General features: G+C 39.7%; 2 protein-coding genes across 4 annotated transcripts; both read left to right on the top strand.

Moving 5' to 3' along the window:
* Window positions 1–170: 170 nt before the first annotated feature.
* Window positions 171–10,658, top strand: proser1 (proline and serine rich 1). 3 transcript variants are annotated; one of them, XM_061054933.1, is made up of 13 exons: window positions 171–801; window positions 888–953; window positions 2,174–2,242; window positions 2,484–2,578; window positions 2,708–2,801; window positions 3,100–3,210; window positions 3,477–3,578; window positions 5,404–5,482; window positions 5,755–5,847; window positions 6,880–7,389; window positions 7,951–8,269; window positions 9,283–9,427; window positions 9,592–10,658. In XM_061054933.1, the coding sequence occupies exons 1-13, from the start codon at window positions 757–759 to the stop codon at window positions 9,712–9,714; spliced, it is 1,851 nt and encodes a 616-aa protein (XP_060910916.1). In that variant the 5' UTR covers window positions 171–756; the 3' UTR covers window positions 9,715–10,658. The 3 variants fall into 3 exon arrangements, with proteins under 3 accessions (XP_060910916.1, XP_060910914.1, XP_060910915.1); XM_061054931.1 differs by having other exon boundaries at window positions 6,880–8,269; XM_061054932.1 differs by lacking the exon at window positions 5,755–5,847 and having other exon boundaries at window positions 6,880–8,269.
* A 1,480-nt stretch (window positions 10,659–12,138) lies between these two features.
* stoml3b (stomatin (EPB72)-like 3b) lies at window positions 12,139–17,000 on the top strand. Its single transcript, XM_061054941.1, has 7 exons — window positions 12,139–12,298; window positions 14,914–15,017; window positions 15,124–15,196; window positions 15,284–15,366; window positions 15,487–15,690; window positions 16,546–16,680; window positions 16,795–17,000. The coding sequence occupies exons 1-7, from the start codon at window positions 12,235–12,237 to the stop codon at window positions 16,981–16,983; spliced, it is 852 nt and encodes a 283-aa protein (XP_060910924.1). The 5' UTR covers window positions 12,139–12,234; the 3' UTR covers window positions 16,984–17,000.
* Window positions 17,001–17,484: the final 484 nt, after the last annotated feature.

Genomic DNA, 17,484 nt, shown 5'->3' with positions numbered 1-17,484 from the left:
AACAGAACAGTAAAAAACAGAACATTTTTAAATTCAACTGATCTTTAAACTTATTTTTTAATGAAGCGTTTACACTAATCAGTTCATAAATACTGTTACTTTAAATTTATTTTTTTGTTACAATATTTATTTTTTAGGCCACTCCAAAGGGGTCCGTTGTGGTGTTGACGTTCCTAGCGCACAGCTGTCAATGGATGCTAACAAGAGTGCTATCTTGCGAGCACGTTAGTTTGTTATGCTTGATGAATATCGGCCGGATCGTTATTTTCGCGAGCGCTGGATTTAAACTAATCTAAACGAACTAATGCATGTTAATACTTTTCCGTGTTTTCGAGTGTCTTTTTTTTTTACTGAGCTCTGTTCAAAAAAAAAATCGAGGTAGCCCTAGCTCGCTAGCTTGTTGTTAGCTGCGGACAAACCTGGTGCAAGAAAGGATTTTCACTGCAGATTTTCCACTTCTCTTGTTTGGAAGTCATTGTTCACGGGAGAGAAGTTTGATCATGCAGCTTCAGTACGAGTCCAAAAACTGAAAAGCGTTTACTTTAAGCTTCTAATTATGTTATTGTAGCAGAATGAATTCAAATAACTGACATTGCATCAGTTGCACAGTTTTTAAACTTTTCCAAAATCTATTGATATTAAATGACCTTTTCATTGGTATTGTAAAAAGTAATCACTGGTAGTATTTACCAGTTGTTGAGAGTATTAATTGCAGTATTGAGAAAGAGGATAACGTGTGTGTGTGTGTCTGTAAACATGGATAAGAAATCATTTGATATCGTCTTGGATGAGATCAGAAAGGTAAAAGATGTCAAATCACAAATTATCTCTTTTGATTTCATGTTTGGAAAAAGTGTTTTATGGTGATTCTGTATTCCTTGTTTCAGTGCGTCTTGACCGATCAGAGGACCAAAGCTATTGAACAGGTTCATGGATATTTCTCCAGTGAGCAGGTAAATGTGTGAACAGTGTGTGTGTTTATGTGTTTCACTACACTTCACAGGAATCACAAGAATTAAGCTTTTGATTGTGATGCAGCAACTCCGATATGATTAATGCAGTCCTCATAATGCAGGGGTTCCCAAACTTTTCAGGTCGTGACCCTCAAAATAAGGGTGACAGAAACTGGGGACCCCCCCCCCCACTGTTCTTTAAGGTGGTTAGTTAGGTATATAACGTAGTGACAGCCACGCACACACACGAATAAACCTCTCCAAAAACTAGTAACACAAAATAACACAACAGCCTAAAAGAATTCAAAATTTAATTTCACTTAATGATACTGTCTTATATGACATTGGACTACTTTTTGTATATTTACAAAAGTGGTAAAAAGATATATTTATGCTCTTTTTAAATGATTTTTATTTTTTTATGGAAGGCATCTCGCGACCCCCCTCTTGGTGGCTGGCGACCCACCTTGGGGTCCCGACCCCCACTTTGGGAACCACTGCCTTAATGCATACACGTCTTATCATATTACAAATAATAACATTATTAGTTCTTGACTTGGTAGATTTTAAGATGTCATCTTTGAGTAAATGGAACATTTTTCTTTTCTCTGTTTTCTCAAAATATGTAAAGTAAATGTGATTGTCAAAACGTCAAGTAAAGAGATGTACATATGCTCTTAGGGCTGGGAAATATATCGAGTTTTTAAGATATATCGATATATTTTCAAACAAGATATAGGGTAAGACAATATCGTTAATATCGATATCGTTTATGTCGCATTAAAATAACGTTCTCGAGGTGCCAGGTCTCCTTTTTCCTCATCTCACTGATGATGACTGACTGTCCGTCCCTCTTAACCCTGCTCCTCCTCTCTCTCTCTTTTATTGTATTTAAGGAACATTTTCATTTTCTAATATTACTTTTTAAATTCACAAACAGGTAGTTTATTTTCCATAATGTTAATAAAAGACATATCGATATATATCGAGTATCGCCATTCAGCTAATCAATATCGAGATATGAGTTTTGGTCCATATCGCCCAGCCCTACATGCTCTTGTTGTTTTAAATCAAAATAAAGATATGGTAAAAACAAAACAAACACGTAAAGAGTTGACATTTGTTTTTGATCAACAAAGTTGCTTGTCAAATTGCCACGATCCTTTCTACTGCTCTCAAAGAAATTGAGTTGTTTGTAACACTGCCTTGAACATCTGCAGGTGATGGAGATCTTGAAATACTTCTCATGGGCAGAGCCACAGATCAAAGCAGTGAAAGCTCTGCAGCATGTAAGTAACAGGTGTTTGAAATGACTGGGAAACTCAAAGTTCTTTTTTTTTTTTTTTCCTATTCCTTTGTTTACCCGTCTACATTAAGTTTCTGACAGACTGAAGGGAATATTGTTAAACAAGTTCAAGATTCTATAAAAACGTTAAAATGTTTAATTTTTGATTGTCTTGCTCCTTCTCTTGTGCCACTTGTTTTGAAAAAATGTGAAGTGAAATGTGCTTCTTTATCTGATTCCATCAGAAAATGGTTGCGATCCCTACAACCAAAGTTGCAAATATCCTGAACTGCTTCACCTTCTCAAAGGACCGACTGATTGTGTTAGAACTAATAGCTTTGTGAGTACATTTTACATCTTAAATGGACTGTATAACACAGTCAAAAGCAATATGATACCAGTTATAACTTCCTTCAATCAGTACACTAATAGCTGACTTTTTAAAAATTGTGTTTCTATCCACATACAGGAACATATCAGATGCTCAAAATTATCGTCCTGTGGAGGATCTGTTTCGCATACACTTGTCTGAGAAGAAGCGAGCCCGCAGGATACTTGAGCAAGTGAGTTCATCTTAAAGCCAATAAAACTTCATGCTGTTATTTTTTATTCTCTGGAGGTCTTTGAGTCCCTTTTGGGAGCCAGTTATTCCCATGGAACAAGGGTTGCCAAGTGCGTCTAGTGTGAAGGCACATGTGACTCATGCAATAAATAAAGCATCCATTTTTAAATCAAGCCTTTATAAGAAGTAGTGTCCATGTGTGAGTGCTTTCTTTTTGATTAAAATATTTTTAGTGTTGTGTACACAAGCAAGAACACACGCACACGATTCCTGAAATTGTACCACTTCTGTCTTATTAGGTGTGTAAGGTTGGCTGCAAGGCTCCTGTAGCCATGATCTCTTCCTGTGGTATGATACCAGGAAATCCATACCCTAAAGGAAGACCCAGCCTGGTCAGTGGCACGTTTCCTGTAAGTATGTGCAGGAGGATTCTGAAAAGGTTTAAGATTGGTCAATCACAAATTCACCACTACTCAGTAAAAAAAAGAGCATATTTCATATTTCTTTATGTCCTGGTATTTGTGTAGGTCCACATAGTTTCACCTGTTTATTAAGCATTTTTCAGGTTACAAGTGAACAGAGTGTGTGAGTGTGTGTGTGTGTGTGTGTGTGTGTGTCTGCTCAATGTAAATCTGACCTTGAATAAAAGTATCATTGTTTTTTTTTTTGATTGTAGGGAATTCCTCCAGTAAAGAAAGAAGGTGAGAAGAAAGAGGACACCTCTAACAGTATGGAGGGGAAAGGAATCGCTTCACGGATTACTGGACCATTCAAACCAGTAAGCACTAGAATGGATGTACCTGGACTTAGATTATGTAACATTGACAGGTTGCCCTAGAGAAGTCTCATGACTGAGTGACGAGCCCTCACATGACACATTTTATTGCTTGCATTTGATAAAAAAACGTTATCCCACATTTCCAGTTCTGTTATAAAAGCTACTGATTTACACCGTTGTAAAATAACTTATTGGAAACACATGAATGTTTGGGGCTGTAGTGAGTGTTAGCAGAAGAATGGAAAGATAAGAGAAACATTTATCTGAGTGATAGTAAAGTCAGTCTGAGCTCAGTCTGTAAGGGCTTGGGTTGGTAAGCGGAGGGTGGACCGTTCAAGTCCTGGTACGGACCAATTTATGGACATTTGTCTGGTTGCTGGTGAGGTGCCAGTTCACTTACTGAATTCTGCAGAGGTGCCATTGAGAAAGGTACTGAATCCCCAACTACTCAGGGTGCCCTCTGTGTGCAGCCCCCCGACTCCTGCTACTATAAATTAATGCATGGGGTCCTGTTTGTATTTGGTGTGTGTCTCTGTGTGTGTGTGTGTGTGTGTGTGTGTGTGTGTGTGTGTGTGTGTGTGTGTGTGTGTGTGTGTGTGTGTGTGTGTGTGTGTGTGTGTGTGTGTGTGTGTGTGTGTGTGTGTGTGTGTGTGTGTGTGTGTGTGTGTGTGTGTGTGTGTGTGTGTGTGTGTGTGTGTGTGTGTGTGTGTGTGTGTGTGTGTGTGTGTGTGTGTGTGTGTGTGTGTGTGTGTGTGTGTGTGTGTGTGTGTGTGTGTGTGTGTGTGTGTGTGTGTGTGTGTGTGTGCGTGTGATTAACATGTCTCTCAGTAACTGAATTTCCCCTCTGGGTATTAATCAAGTATACAAAACTACAATTAAATTAAAATAAAATGTAGTTTATCTGAAAAGTTAACATACACATGGCTAAAGGTGTGAATGTGCAATAGAGTGATCACTGTTCAGACAGCTGTTAATTGTAAGGACCTGCAACACTGTATTTGTTATAAACTTAGAAGCAAAGATATACATTTTCAGTAATATCATTATTTTATAGCTTTTATTACCTTGTGAAAGAGTAATCCATTACTCATAAATTGTATATATATATATTTTTTTAAGATTTATTTTTGGGCTTTTTGTGCCTTTTATTTGAGAGATAGGACAGTGGATAGAGTTGGAAATCAGGGAGACAGAGAGTGGGGAATGACATGTGGGAAAGGAGCCACAGGTTGGATTTGAACCTGAGCTGCCCGCTTGGAGGACTACAGCTTCCATACATGGGGCGCGCACACTAACCACTGCGCCACCAGCGCCCCAATTGTATATATTTTACCGTAAAAAAAATACGTCGGACATCGACGTCCCAGACCTCAAACTTTTCCTAACAGGCCGCACTCCTGTCTCTCTCCGCTGTTTTTTTTCCTTGTGGTAAAGCATCGAACAAGTATATCTATTATATGCTGGTTTAATTCCACATGTCTTACGCTTCATGTAATAGTTGTCTTTTTGCTCAAGTACTTCTAGACATCACTTTTCCTGGTCATTGCTGACATGGTGCATGTAGCTCACTGAGTTGGGCTGCTGTAGCCTAAAACAATGCAAACGCAGGTGTGCTGGTAGTGAAACGTTACTAGACTGATGATGTCAGTAACGAGTACTGTACCCATCCCTATTTAGAATGTGAGAAGATAACAAAAAATGGTCCCCATTTGATCATTTTATTCTAAATTAAATGTGTTTTTACTATGAGCTTTGATTTGTATTCCAGATTCATTTTTACCTGACTTCTAATCAGAACAATCTTTTCTGTCTTTTCCTATTACAGTTTCCTTCAACATACAACCCTCATCGGCCTGTGCCCTACCCTATACCACCATGTCGACCACATGCTACTATTGCACCAAGTAAGAAACAACCCACCTTCACACTCTTTCGCCTACAGTACCTTTCCCTGCCCTGTGCAGTAATCCAACACTCGTACAAATTTCAAGTTTTTAAAACTTCAGCTCGTTTCAGTGGTTTGATTTCAATTCTTTTTTCATGCAAACTGGTATGAGTTGAGGTAATCAGTTGGTAACGGGTTGTATTTTGTGTGTGCGTGTGATTCTTACATTTGTGTGTGTGTGTTTGTATTAATGTGTGGTGGACACTGTTAATATATGCAACTGCTACTCAGGTGCATACAACAACGCAGGCCTTGTTTCTATGGGAGGGGTTATAACAGCCCACGTGGCCCCTCCCCCCTACAGCTCCGCACACAAAGTAGCAGGTATGATTCGAGTGTGCGCTGTGATGTGTGAGACGGCAAATAAACACTCTTGGAAGCTTGCTGCCTAACTACCTGGCATGCTGCTTACCTGCGCTTCTCAAATCTTTTATCAGATGAAGAATGGGCTTTTTGATTTCTGCTGGAGACACTGAGTTCCACTGAGTGACCAGAAACTGACATTTCATGCAGGCCAACTTAGAGGCTGTGTATTGGATTCTTTTCATTTGGGACTGTTTGAAAATGCCGTTACATCTTTATGTGATAGGAGTATTTTCATATTAGACTGCAACATATCCAATACAACAGTAATTCTGTTAAGATGCAGTTTATTATTTCTACTATTTTTCTCCTAATATGACAAAAAAAACACATCATAACCACAGAATAAATTGCCCATTAAAATTGTTTTTTTTTTTCAATATTTTGCTGTCCTGTGTGCAGCTACTTCTGCTTTCTGGTCAGTCAGCGTAGAAGTCTTATTTTGCTGAATCATGTGGACGATTGGTCTGCGGCCCTGGACTGGGAATAACTTCAAACTAATACCATCAATCTTTTTTTTTTTTTTTTCTTGCTGGAATCATGCTCTGTGCTGGCATTTAACCTGCATTGCTTTGGAAAACATGTTTTGTTAACGCTCTTATCTCATCATTTTTCACTGTTGAATACATATTTTTAGAGTCTTTGGGGGAGATATGAGCACATTTATGTTTCAACTGAAGAAAAAAACTAAGTATACTACTATACTATACTTTAGTAAAACTAAATATTCCAAATTGTTGGAATATTTTATGTAATTGGATGCTTTTTGGCTAGTACTTCATGCTGCATCTCCTATTCCTTTTAAGATGTTAGTTTTGGTCTCTTTATCTTTAGTATTTTGGGGTCTTAGCTTATTCAATCCTTCTCTTGAATTGAAATCTGAAAAACACAAAAACAAAAACACAAAAATCATGATTCTTAAACTAAGTCATGAGATAATAATACTTATTTTAATAACCATTTTTACCCCGTTGGATCTTCTTATATCTCCAGGTTATGCCAAGCCAGGAAATCCACAGATCACCACACCTGGAGTCAACAGTGGGCCCCTCCTCATTCCTCATGGATCCACCCCTTCTACACCTGTCCCACCTCAGGCCTCTCCTGCTCAGCCAACTCCCACAACCCCCATCACACCAGTGTTCCCCGGCATGGTGCCCTCTCACAACCCTAATGCCCACTCGCCCTCCCCTGCTCCGTCTCCATCTGTGATCAAAGCAGGGCCCCAGACCCCCGGGGGCCATGCTACACCTACACCCTCATCCGTCATCAAAGCCCACACTCCTTCAGGTACTCCTTGTGGAACGCCTGTCCCTGGTAGTGGGGGCTTCACTTCATCTCCCTTCCATGGTGTTTCCAGACCAGGCACCCCTGCTTCCTCCCGCAGCGGCCACGACCACTTATCTCAGACGAATTCCATGGGCTCATCTCAACAGAGGGTTTTTCACCAGTCCACAGACCACCAGTCAGGATCCACACACCCTGGCATACACCCACACTCAGGTAACCCATCTGGGTCAGTGATCCGAAGCTACACCCCCTCTGGACCACAATCTCTCACTCCTGGATCATCCAATCCAGCGATGCCAAGCTGTTCCACCCCAGGTCACAGTCCCAAACCCTCCCCAGCCCACGCTGCACAGGTTCAGGCCGCCATGGCCGCAGCCATGAATAGACACTCTGGGGGAAGCAACAGCGGCAGTAACAGCCCCGTGCCCTCCGCTTTCAAGGGCGCCTCTCGCTGCGGCACACCATCTCTTAGCTCTCTGGTAGTCCCAGGTTCTGCACAGGCTGCCCAGGCTGCCCAGGCTGCCCAGGCTGCCCTGGCACGTTCTTTCGGTCTGTCACACCCCTCAGGTTCTCCTCAAGTCTCTCTGTCAAGTCCTGTTGCCATCCCTGGCCTCCAGGGTCTATCCTCCAGCCCAGCACCCTCACATTATCACGGCCTCTCCCACTTTCCCTCCCTTACCTCCTCACTCCCTCCATCCACCATCTCTGCATCCATGCCAGGAATCCCTCACTCCAGCAGTATTTCTAACCATCCGCCCACCTCCATCTACCCAGGACTGGCTTCCAATGCTGCCCCCAATGCAGCCTCCCCATACGGTCTAGGCCTTACCTCAGCCCCCTCGCTATTCGCAGGCCTCCCTCCCGGCGCAAACCCTGCTGCCTTCCCAGGATTGGGGGTGTCAGGAGGGCACAGTGCAGGGAGCCCTGTGTTGTCTTCTTTCATGGGACTCCCCGGGGCCACTCCCTCTTCAGTGGCATCAGTGGCACCACTGCAGGCAGCCGCGGCTGCTGCAGCTGCTGCAGCTGGAGTTCCAACCTCATCGCCAGTTTTGCCAGGATTCGCATCTGCTTTTAGCTCCAACTTCCAGCCTGGGTAAGAGAGGTTTTCATGCAAGTCTACTGTCAACTTTGATATCGATAACCTGACTAAATCTACTACTCTCATATTCATTTTAGATTAGATTTAGATTAATTAACCCTCATTTCATTTGGTCTTGATGAAAAGTTCTCACGAGCAACTTTGGGCTCTTCTTTGTGAATCTTCTTGCTCTTATTGCACCTTTTTAATATTTCGCTTTTTACCTTCCCAGTAAGCACAGACGTCAGTTGTCCTGTCCAAGTAGAGTAACTGACATGTGATGGCATCATAAATCATTTTCCACTCTGCGTTTCATATGCTAATATTAGAAACACTGCACCTACAAAGTGCAAAGTCCACTTCTACACCTCTTCCGGAGTGTCAGGCGTAGAGCTTCTTGACAAATCCCATTATTGTCAGCCATATATCAAGCATGTTATCTTTCCAATGAGCAAGCACATGCCTCACCTCTGTTGGTATTTCAAGTACTGAGATGGCAGCTAGTGTCCAAACCATCTAGATCTTGTTTTTGCTGGTTATACATGGGGAACTGAAACAATGGTTTGCTAGAGTAAGACAAACTGTATACACACAAAGGAGTTATCGAACTATACACAGCTTTTATAGTCGTGTTATGATACCACTGTTACAAGATATACGACAGTGTCTGTAATCATCTAACATTTGTATATTCAGTGGAAATATAAATACTGTGACCATCGCCTGCATAGTGATCAGATAAACTCTTGAAAAATAACCCTAAGCTATTTTACATGTCTGATTTTCAACTTATTAAACCAACAAGATATATGCTACTGTTTTCCAGGTTGTATGTTGAGAGAGAAAAAACAAAACACTGAAATTGGTGAAAACTGAAACTTGATCACAGTCACATTTTATTGCATCAAAGTGTGAAAAGTGTGATCAGTAAGCCTGGTTAAGTGTATTTAGTTCTGAAATCCCGTGGATAAAGAAAGAGTGATGTGAAATATCATTCAATCATACGTGGTGTTTTTTTTTTTTTTCAGGTTGAGCAGCGGACTCCAGCCTCCAGGAAGCAGCGGCTTCCCCGGCTTGCTGTCATTCCCCGGAGTACCGGGCTTCTCCCCCTCTGGCTCACCTGCTGGGCTCGGTGGACTCCACAACCAAGCAATGCAGTCTGCCCTGCTGCAGGTAGACACACACACACACACACACACACACACACACACACACACACACACACACACACACACACACAACCCCCACTATACTCTTTGATAGTAAAATCATTTGAATGCCTGACTGATAAAACCTCATTGCTACAGCAACACTACTTTTCTTTTTCTCTGTACCAGGCTCATCCCACGTCTCTGGAAGGCTTTCAACCTCAGCCCAACGCTTTCACTAACTACCCTCCAGGACCAGGAAACCCTTTCCCCCTCCAACCAGGCCTGCACCCCCAGTTGGGTTGGCAGTAAAACACACATTACTGTTTGAAACACTGATTACACATAAATACTATCTCCTATTACCTCCCTCTTTTCTTTTATCAGTTTTCCTTTTGGCCTTGAACCCTGACAGATTAGAGACTTTTAGTAATGTTTATGTTACCACCAGAATGACTTATTACTTGAAGTGTCATGCAAACAGATGAAATAGAGCGTGGAGGGGGATGGTAATACGTCTTATAATATGCATAGAGAACAGATGTAAATATCAGTTGTCTAAGTTGTTAGTTTTTATAAGTAGACTGTGAATGGTTTTAATGTTAGCTGGACTTGGCTGATCTTGACAAGGTGTGAAAAGTCCGTAGTGAATTATGAAATATAGAACATTTACAAATGTACATGATATCATGTAATGACTCGACAGTAGTCCCACGTAGTATTTCGTGTCCAGTGTGAGTGGAGAGGACATCCTTTATGATGATTATGACATGTCCTGAATTGAATATCGCATCATGAAATGAATCTCTGAGACCTCTCTTGGTAAGTTGAATTGAAGTTATATTTTAACTTTTTGTTTTTCTTTTTTTTTAACTCCTGCTTGGAGAGTCGCATATGTCATTTTGTGTTTTCAGTGAGCAAACACATGTGGCTGTCAGCAGTTTACATTTTGTTTGTCTACAAAGTTTTTTGTTTTTTTTTAAAGATGTCGCCCTGCTACAAATACTGTTATAAAAGTGTTTGATCCATGTACTGTTGTACTGTCATACTGTTAACATAACTTGAAGCATTGATTGGTTGATAATGTTGACTTGAGATTTAAAAAAAACAAAAACAGTTTATTCTTAATTAATTCTTGGCAAAAGAGTAAAAACTGTTAGTTTATTTCATGCACTGCCCAGTACACTCAGTTACTTTCTTGTTGTAGAGTAACTGACATATTTCTGTTTTTATTAAATTCTATGTTGTTTTTTTTCTATGATGCCCCTTTTTTTTTTTGTAATTGCACCTGTTTTTTGTTTGATTACTTTGTCAGTAAACTGCTGGTTGCTCTAGCTGTTGTGTTATCTCTATTCTGCACAATCCCAAGTTGTCAGAGAAAAAAAAAAACCTTCATTAGAATAATTCCAGGTGACAAAGTCAATGAACCTCTTCATGTTGAAAAAATGAACAAAGCTAGACTTACATATTCTGTAGGGAAACTACAGCGAGTGTAGCTATTCTAATTTTAATTTATTGTCCTAATCATGGGCGCATGATCAGTTTGATAAGTAGCAGCGCTTTAGGTCAGTAAAGTCATTCATTTGTTTTAAAGTGACATCTTGATTGTATCAGACAAGGCAACACCAGAGATAAAGTTCATGGCCAGTTAAAGACTCGATGAAGAAGGTCGCGGGTAAATTGTACAAATCACATCCTCAAAAGAGACCGCATGAGCTCTGCGTCATTATATCAAGTTTCCTTTTCTGTTCATTAAACCCAACCCTCAATAGTAGATCATTTTCCAGCCTGCTGCTCTATACAGTGTTTATCTCGAGCACTGCTAATATAACAGTGCATATGACTGAAGCTATCAGTCATGAGACCTGCAACACCCAGTGATTGTATCTCACTGGAAAACTTTCTACCTCACAGCCATCCAAGTTTTCTATAACCATACACTGATAACTGTTAATGTCGAAACACATCTCATAAATGAATACATGGAATATACAATAAACATTTTATCCTATGCATACTACAAAAAAGACTATGGAGATTCTAAGAAATGTTAAATACATTTTTTTTTTATTGCAAGTCACATTTGATCTGACTTTATGTAGTTTGAAATGCTGTCCAATATGACACCAAATGCGCAATGCTAAATAGTTGAGTAGGCTGAGGATTAAATTGGACTGAATACTTCAACTTGCTTTTAATACTCAAATGAAAAAATGGGTGTAATTCTGTCTCACTCAAACTCTGATGTGTGATGATTTTTGTTTATCCTCATAATTAAGTGATGGTCTCTCTGAAGCTTCCCCTTAAAAAATGTTCAATACTCTTTTTTTAATTTTTTTTTTATTATCTTAATATTTATTTCACTTTTTAATTTGATGTATTCCTTCAGCGGCAACAACTAACACGGAAAAGCACACTGTACATAAATATCAGGTGTTTGAACTGTTATTATTTAGAAGTGGTCATTCTATTATTTCTCTTATTTATTTGTTCTTGTATCATAAAGCTAGATAAATGATTATTCTATATTATTATATTATTATTATGATCATTGACTGAATAACCACTAAATAGGATGTGTGAGTGTTTTTTCGATGGCTTACACATTAAACAGCCATCCAAAGTGTAGTACAAAAACTTGAGTTTTTTTCCAGTGACGTGTTGGCATCATAAGAATTGTACTTTGTTGATGGTTAACTCAGAGTGTGAGCCACACCTACTTCTCCCTCAGCATTACAGCTTTAAAAGGCTGGCTGAGTCACTCCTCATTAGATTCACTTCTCTTTTAACTAACTGCCTGAGTGCACTTCCCCTATCACTTTGATCCAGCTCATGGAAATGGAGCACAATATGGAAACCGCGAAGAGAAGAGTCCTGAGCAAAGAAGATTTAATATGTAAGCAACACATTTTTCTACCTTTATTTTTATTTTTTTTACCTGAGTTCTACTCTTACGTAACTGGTTTCTGTTTAAAAAAAAAAAAGGAAAAGTTGTGTTTACTCTGTTTAAGGCTTAGCTCAACAAAGAGGTTGTTTACTCTTCCCTGAGCTGTCAGCTGAATGTCCAGAGTCTGGTGTAGAGTGAACAGAAGTGTGTTGTGTATGCGGCAAATGTTCAATCTCACCTGTTCAGATGGAAAGCAGCATGAGGAGGCAATAGGGCAAAGTAGAACTCCATCGTCATAGCGACAGAGATCACTTGGCACTGAGATAAAGGGTCCCAAAAGCATGTGACCGTGAGTGTTTGTCTTCGTGTCTCCCTTCACTTCTATGCGTGCTTGTTTCTATGCGGTGTGAAGTCAGGTGAACAAGGAGCTCTCATGTTACGCACAGGTGTTTTTGGCCTGAGTAAATGGTCATTACTTTTGAGGACAAGGCCTTGTTATGATAATAATTTTCCATCCTCTTTGTTAAGATGACAATCTGATGGACAGGATCATGTGTCATAGGCCAGCTGTGCACACATTTATATGAATCCACTTGAACTCAGGTGTTTGTTAATTTTATGGCAAATTAAAAAGAATAATTGAGTTGTGTGAACAGATTATGATTGAAATTTGAAATGAATACTGAACATGTAAAGGCAGATGAACCTAGAAACAAGCAGACAGACAAAATAAGCAAACAATAAAAAGAATGGGGAACGATGGTCAAACAAGTTTCTAAAGACACATCAACACATCCAAAGAGGAAAGGGAAGAAGTCTCCATCGTCATTGATTGATAATTATCCAGTCAGTTTCTATATTACTCTAAATGTATACAGTCATTCATTTTTTTAGACACGTCTTTTTACATATGTATCACCTATTGTCGTTGTGTTACATAATATAAATTAATCATTTATCTTCATCTTATTAACCAGTTATCAAGATATATATGTATGTATGTAAATGTATGGACAACCACATACTGATGAACCAAATCTACACACTGCATTCACATGTAAAACATTTTTATTACAACAGAAAAACAGAAGAATTTTCAGATAAGAATCAAACCAATTTACTATGAACATAAATGAATAAAATGTAGTCTGTGTTAATCCCGATGATTGTCAAACCCCTTCTTCCACATTCAAACTTTCTTAATTCCACTTCTCAGATTATGAAGAGATTATTCGTTTATTAATCTTATTTGTACGCGGCTACTCTCAAATCAGTTTCATTTATAAAATGATACGATTAAATCAAATCAACACAGCTGTATTAAAAACTGACAGTGTTAATTCTTTATTCTGTTATAACAATGCTCATACACTCTTAAGCAACATAGAGAGATGACCTTTCCACCACAACTGTCACAGATCATGTGAAGCAGTGGAAGTGAATTATCAGGCGCCTAATGCAACTCGACAGAATTGTGCAACACCAAATTTTCCCCGGTTTTATCAAAGGAAACAAGCATATCCCGTGGTTTGAACTAGAGAGACAGAATAATGTTCCTTTTTTTTATGGCTTATACAAATTGAACACAAATATTGTCCTCTCATAGCAATAAAAGATCGGAGGTGGTCAGGTATTTGTGAATCTGTCCAGTTGAAAAAATAGTTTGCCTGCAAAGTGAGGCATGTGACCCTGTGCGATGTGACCATGTATGAGATCTAATGGCCTTGTTGTAAAACACACACAGATAAAAACAGAAGTACTTAAGTCACTTGCGCTGGAAACTATGACAACTTGTGACTCCCAGACCTTTCCCTTACTTAATGACTTCTTTTATCATCAGTGCAGACTAAGCCTGGGATCCTGTTGCATGAGTAAACATTTTACTCTTTGCACTGTGTGTATGTGGGTTTCCCAGCATGTAAAAACACTTTGTTAATGAGCGATTGTAAGTATGACTTAACATCATTAAATACCAACAACTCAGTTTCACCGAGATTGCTGTGTTTATTTTGCACTAGGGCATTTAACATTTTCCTTGAGTTTTTCTGTATGTCAGCCTAGTTTCACTTTAAATAAACCTTTTAAAGAATGCCTTGTAAGAGACATATTTGTCGTTGCTTTGGCATGATAAGTTCACAATGGATAAGTGGATATTACACTTTCTCCTGATACCAGAAAAGGACGGTTAAAAGGGGATCCAAAGTCATTTCAAACTGAAAAATGTAAAGATAGAAGCACTTCCTTGACTCGAATTGACAAAGGCAGAGGTGACTCTTTGGAAAGATATACACAAAATTCATACAAAGACTCTCAGGTGTTGTAGTATTTAATGACTCAAAGGCCTTCATTGTGCTGTTGTAGTGTAGAGCGAGTGTCGACATGTAAAACTCAAAGCATTTCAAACTGGTTCCTGGTCAGCGACCTTCTGGATTTTTTTCACCAGAGGTTCGTATACATCCCCACACTATGCTCAGGTCAATTAGATCCATTTCTTCTTTATTCCAACCTGTTCACCACTCACGCTTTGTTATAGCGTGAAGGTTTCCTCTACGATTTAAATGTAAAGAGGTTGACAGTGTGCAACTCTTATCCACACAGTTGCTTCTCTTTCTGTCTCTCTGCAGCTGAGCGGACCGGGTCTTTGGGATGCATTGGTTGGTTCATCGTCATACTCTCTGGCACCTTTACACTCATCCTTTTCCCTATTACCATCTGGTTCTGTCTGAAGGTGAGTGAAATAATCAAAAAAGAGACAGAGCGATCGGTTCAAAAGCAGTTAAACAGTGATTTCATTAACTACATGACTTGGTAACGTTGTGTCATATGTACTTTAGATTGTTCAGGAGTATGAGCGAGCTGTCATCTTCAGACTGGGACGCATCACAGATAGGAAGGCTAAAGGACCAGGTAGAAACACTAACTATGTTTTTTCTTTTTAACAATGATGATGTCTGCTTAAATGATGAAAATTCATGTTTTTTCCTGCTTCTCCAGGAATTTTCTTCGTTTTGCCATGCACTGATTCCTTTGTGAAAGTGGATCTGCGAACAGTTTCATTCGACATCCCACCACAAGAGGTAGTTTTGCCATCAGTGAAAAACAACAACACATGCTGTCTGGAGTAAATCTCCTATCAACCATTTAAAAAAAAAAAAAAGGTGAACTAACACAAAAACTTGAACCCATTCCTTCTCTAGATCCTGACCAAAGACTCAGTCACCGTTTGTGTGGATGGAGTGGTGTACTTCCGGGTCAGTGACCCCATCGCCTCTGTGGCCAATGTGTCCAATGCTGACTTCTCCACGCGTCTGCTGGCTCAGACCACCCTGAGAAATGTGCTGGGGACCAAGAACCTCTCAGAGCTGCTGTCTGACCGCGAGGGCATCGCTCACAGCATGCAGGTACACGATCTAAACCAGTGGTACTCAGCCTTGTTAGACTTAAGAGCCACATTGACCAAAAAATATCTCTTTATTTAACATCAGGACTCAGGAGGTTACTGTCCTGAAAGGAGGTAGAAAGCGTTTTGAAATTGTGTTTAAATGATATATACTCAAACATATGTAGATGTACGTAGATATGTTTCTATGTTTGTATCTGTGTATTATTGTTTCAGTGTTATAAAAAATTTATATATATTTATTAGAACTGTGGAACATTTTAGACATGCATTTCCAGCCCCAAAGATCTTAATGTACAGTATATGAACAAAGGTCAGGATTTTTTTTCTTAAAGGAGAGCCCAACATCATTTGAAAAATTTGTAAAACACATTTAGCTATCTCGGTTTTCCTTTTTTTTTTCAATGAACACCTTCATATGCAGATTTCATCTGTGATTGATAGGGAATAATCAATCCAACTGCACTCTGCAACTCCATACACCTCATGTCTAAGCATTCATTTAGTGTTTTGTGTAGCATGTACAGTAAATGAATGGCACACACTGCAGCATTTGTGGCCCTGGGTAATTGCTTGTCACTGTATGGGTCTTTGAAGTGCATAAATAATTCAATGACAATGACACAAGAGACCGTACAAAACAAACTCAACAGTAACATGGAATAATACAAGATACAAACTATTACACAATGAAACACTTTAAAACAGGAAGCATACACTCATATCTCACTACATGTCCTGGTCAAAAACTCTTACTCTTACTTCTAACCCACTCACAATCCTGTATGAAATCTATAGATGCTGTAGATTTATCATGATACCGGTGAAAGCTATTTCTCTTTTCTGATTTAACCAGTCTAGCCTGGATGAAGCCACAGACGACTGGGGCATCAAGGTGGAGCGAGTGGAGATTAAAGATGTGAAGCTGCCACATCAGCTGCAGAGAGCCATGGCTGCTGAAGCAGAGGCTTCACGAGAAGCCAGAGCCAAGGTGAGGACATGAAGCGAAGACAGTGCAAGAATGAATTCGCCGTAAAACACAATGTACACACAGGCTTTATTGGATGAAATAAAAGGGCTCACCTCTCTCTTCATCCGTGTGTAGGTGATTGCAGCAGAGGGTGAGATGAACGCGTCTCGTGCCCTGAAGGAGGCGTCCCTGGTGATCGCAGAGTCCCCGTCAGCCCTGCAGCTTCGCTACCTGCAGACCCTCAACACCATCGCAGCAGAGAAGAACTCCACCATCATCTTCCCCCTGCCCATGGATATCATTTCTCACTTTATGAAGAAGTGATTCATCCGTTTGATGATCCTCTGAAGTCGCTGATGTGAAAAAAAACTGGTGGGATCTGAGAACTTTTCTTAACAATAAAATGTCAGGATTCAAGTTATTGCTATTGTTTTATCAAGGGACTGATTTCAGGAACACCTTAATGGTTTATATAGACGAACGAGCTGTGATTAGATGCTAAATGGCATTCGGATTAAATTAGTGACCAGCATGTCTTTGAGCAAAATGTTATGAAACTGCTATAATGCTAAAAGTATTTACTTAATAGTGTCTAATTCATGATGTTATATGATGCATATTTTTATGAATGTATAAAACTTATTGAAGTCATGAAGAGTCCTGTCTTGACTGGTGAGTTCCTGATACTGTATCTGTTTCAGGTCATGATGCCATTTTTGTGTTTACTTCTGTAGGGTATTTTTACCCCCCCTCCCCCCCCCCCCCACCTACAATTCTACAATTCTACTTAGCAGACGCTATTATCTATAAGGAAGGAAAATCAGG

Source organism: Labrus mixtus, chromosome 14, assembly GCF_963584025.1.
Source record: "Labrus mixtus chromosome 14, fLabMix1.1, whole genome shotgun sequence".
Lineage (NCBI taxonomy): Eukaryota > Metazoa > Chordata > Actinopteri > Labriformes > Labridae > Labrus > Labrus mixtus.
This window is presented reverse-complemented; position numbering and strand designations above follow the sequence as displayed.

Bases quoted from the DNA above. Each gene is read 5' to 3' on its own strand.
- proser1 (XM_061054931.1), top strand. From the start codon at position 757: ATGGATAAGAAATCATTTGATATCGTCTTGGATGAGATCAGAAAG. The intron at 2,802-3,099 runs GTGAGTTCATCT...CTGTCTTATTAG, and splicing joins CCCGCAGGATACTTGAGCAA to GTGTGTAAGGTTGGCTGCAA. The intron at 9,428-9,591 runs GTAGACACACAC...TCTCTGTACCAG, and splicing joins TGCAGTCTGCCCTGCTGCAG to GCTCATCCCACGTCTCTGGA.
- stoml3b (XM_061054941.1), top strand. From the start codon at position 12,235: ATGGAAATGGAGCACAATATGGAAACCGCGAAGAGAAGAGTCCTGAGC. The intron at 15,367-15,486 runs GTAGTTTTGCCA...TTCCTTCTCTAG, and splicing joins TCGACATCCCACCACAAGAG to ATCCTGACCAAAGACTCAGT. The intron at 16,681-16,794 runs GTGAGGACATGA...ATCCGTGTGTAG, and splicing joins CACGAGAAGCCAGAGCCAAG to GTGATTGCAGCAGAGGGTGA.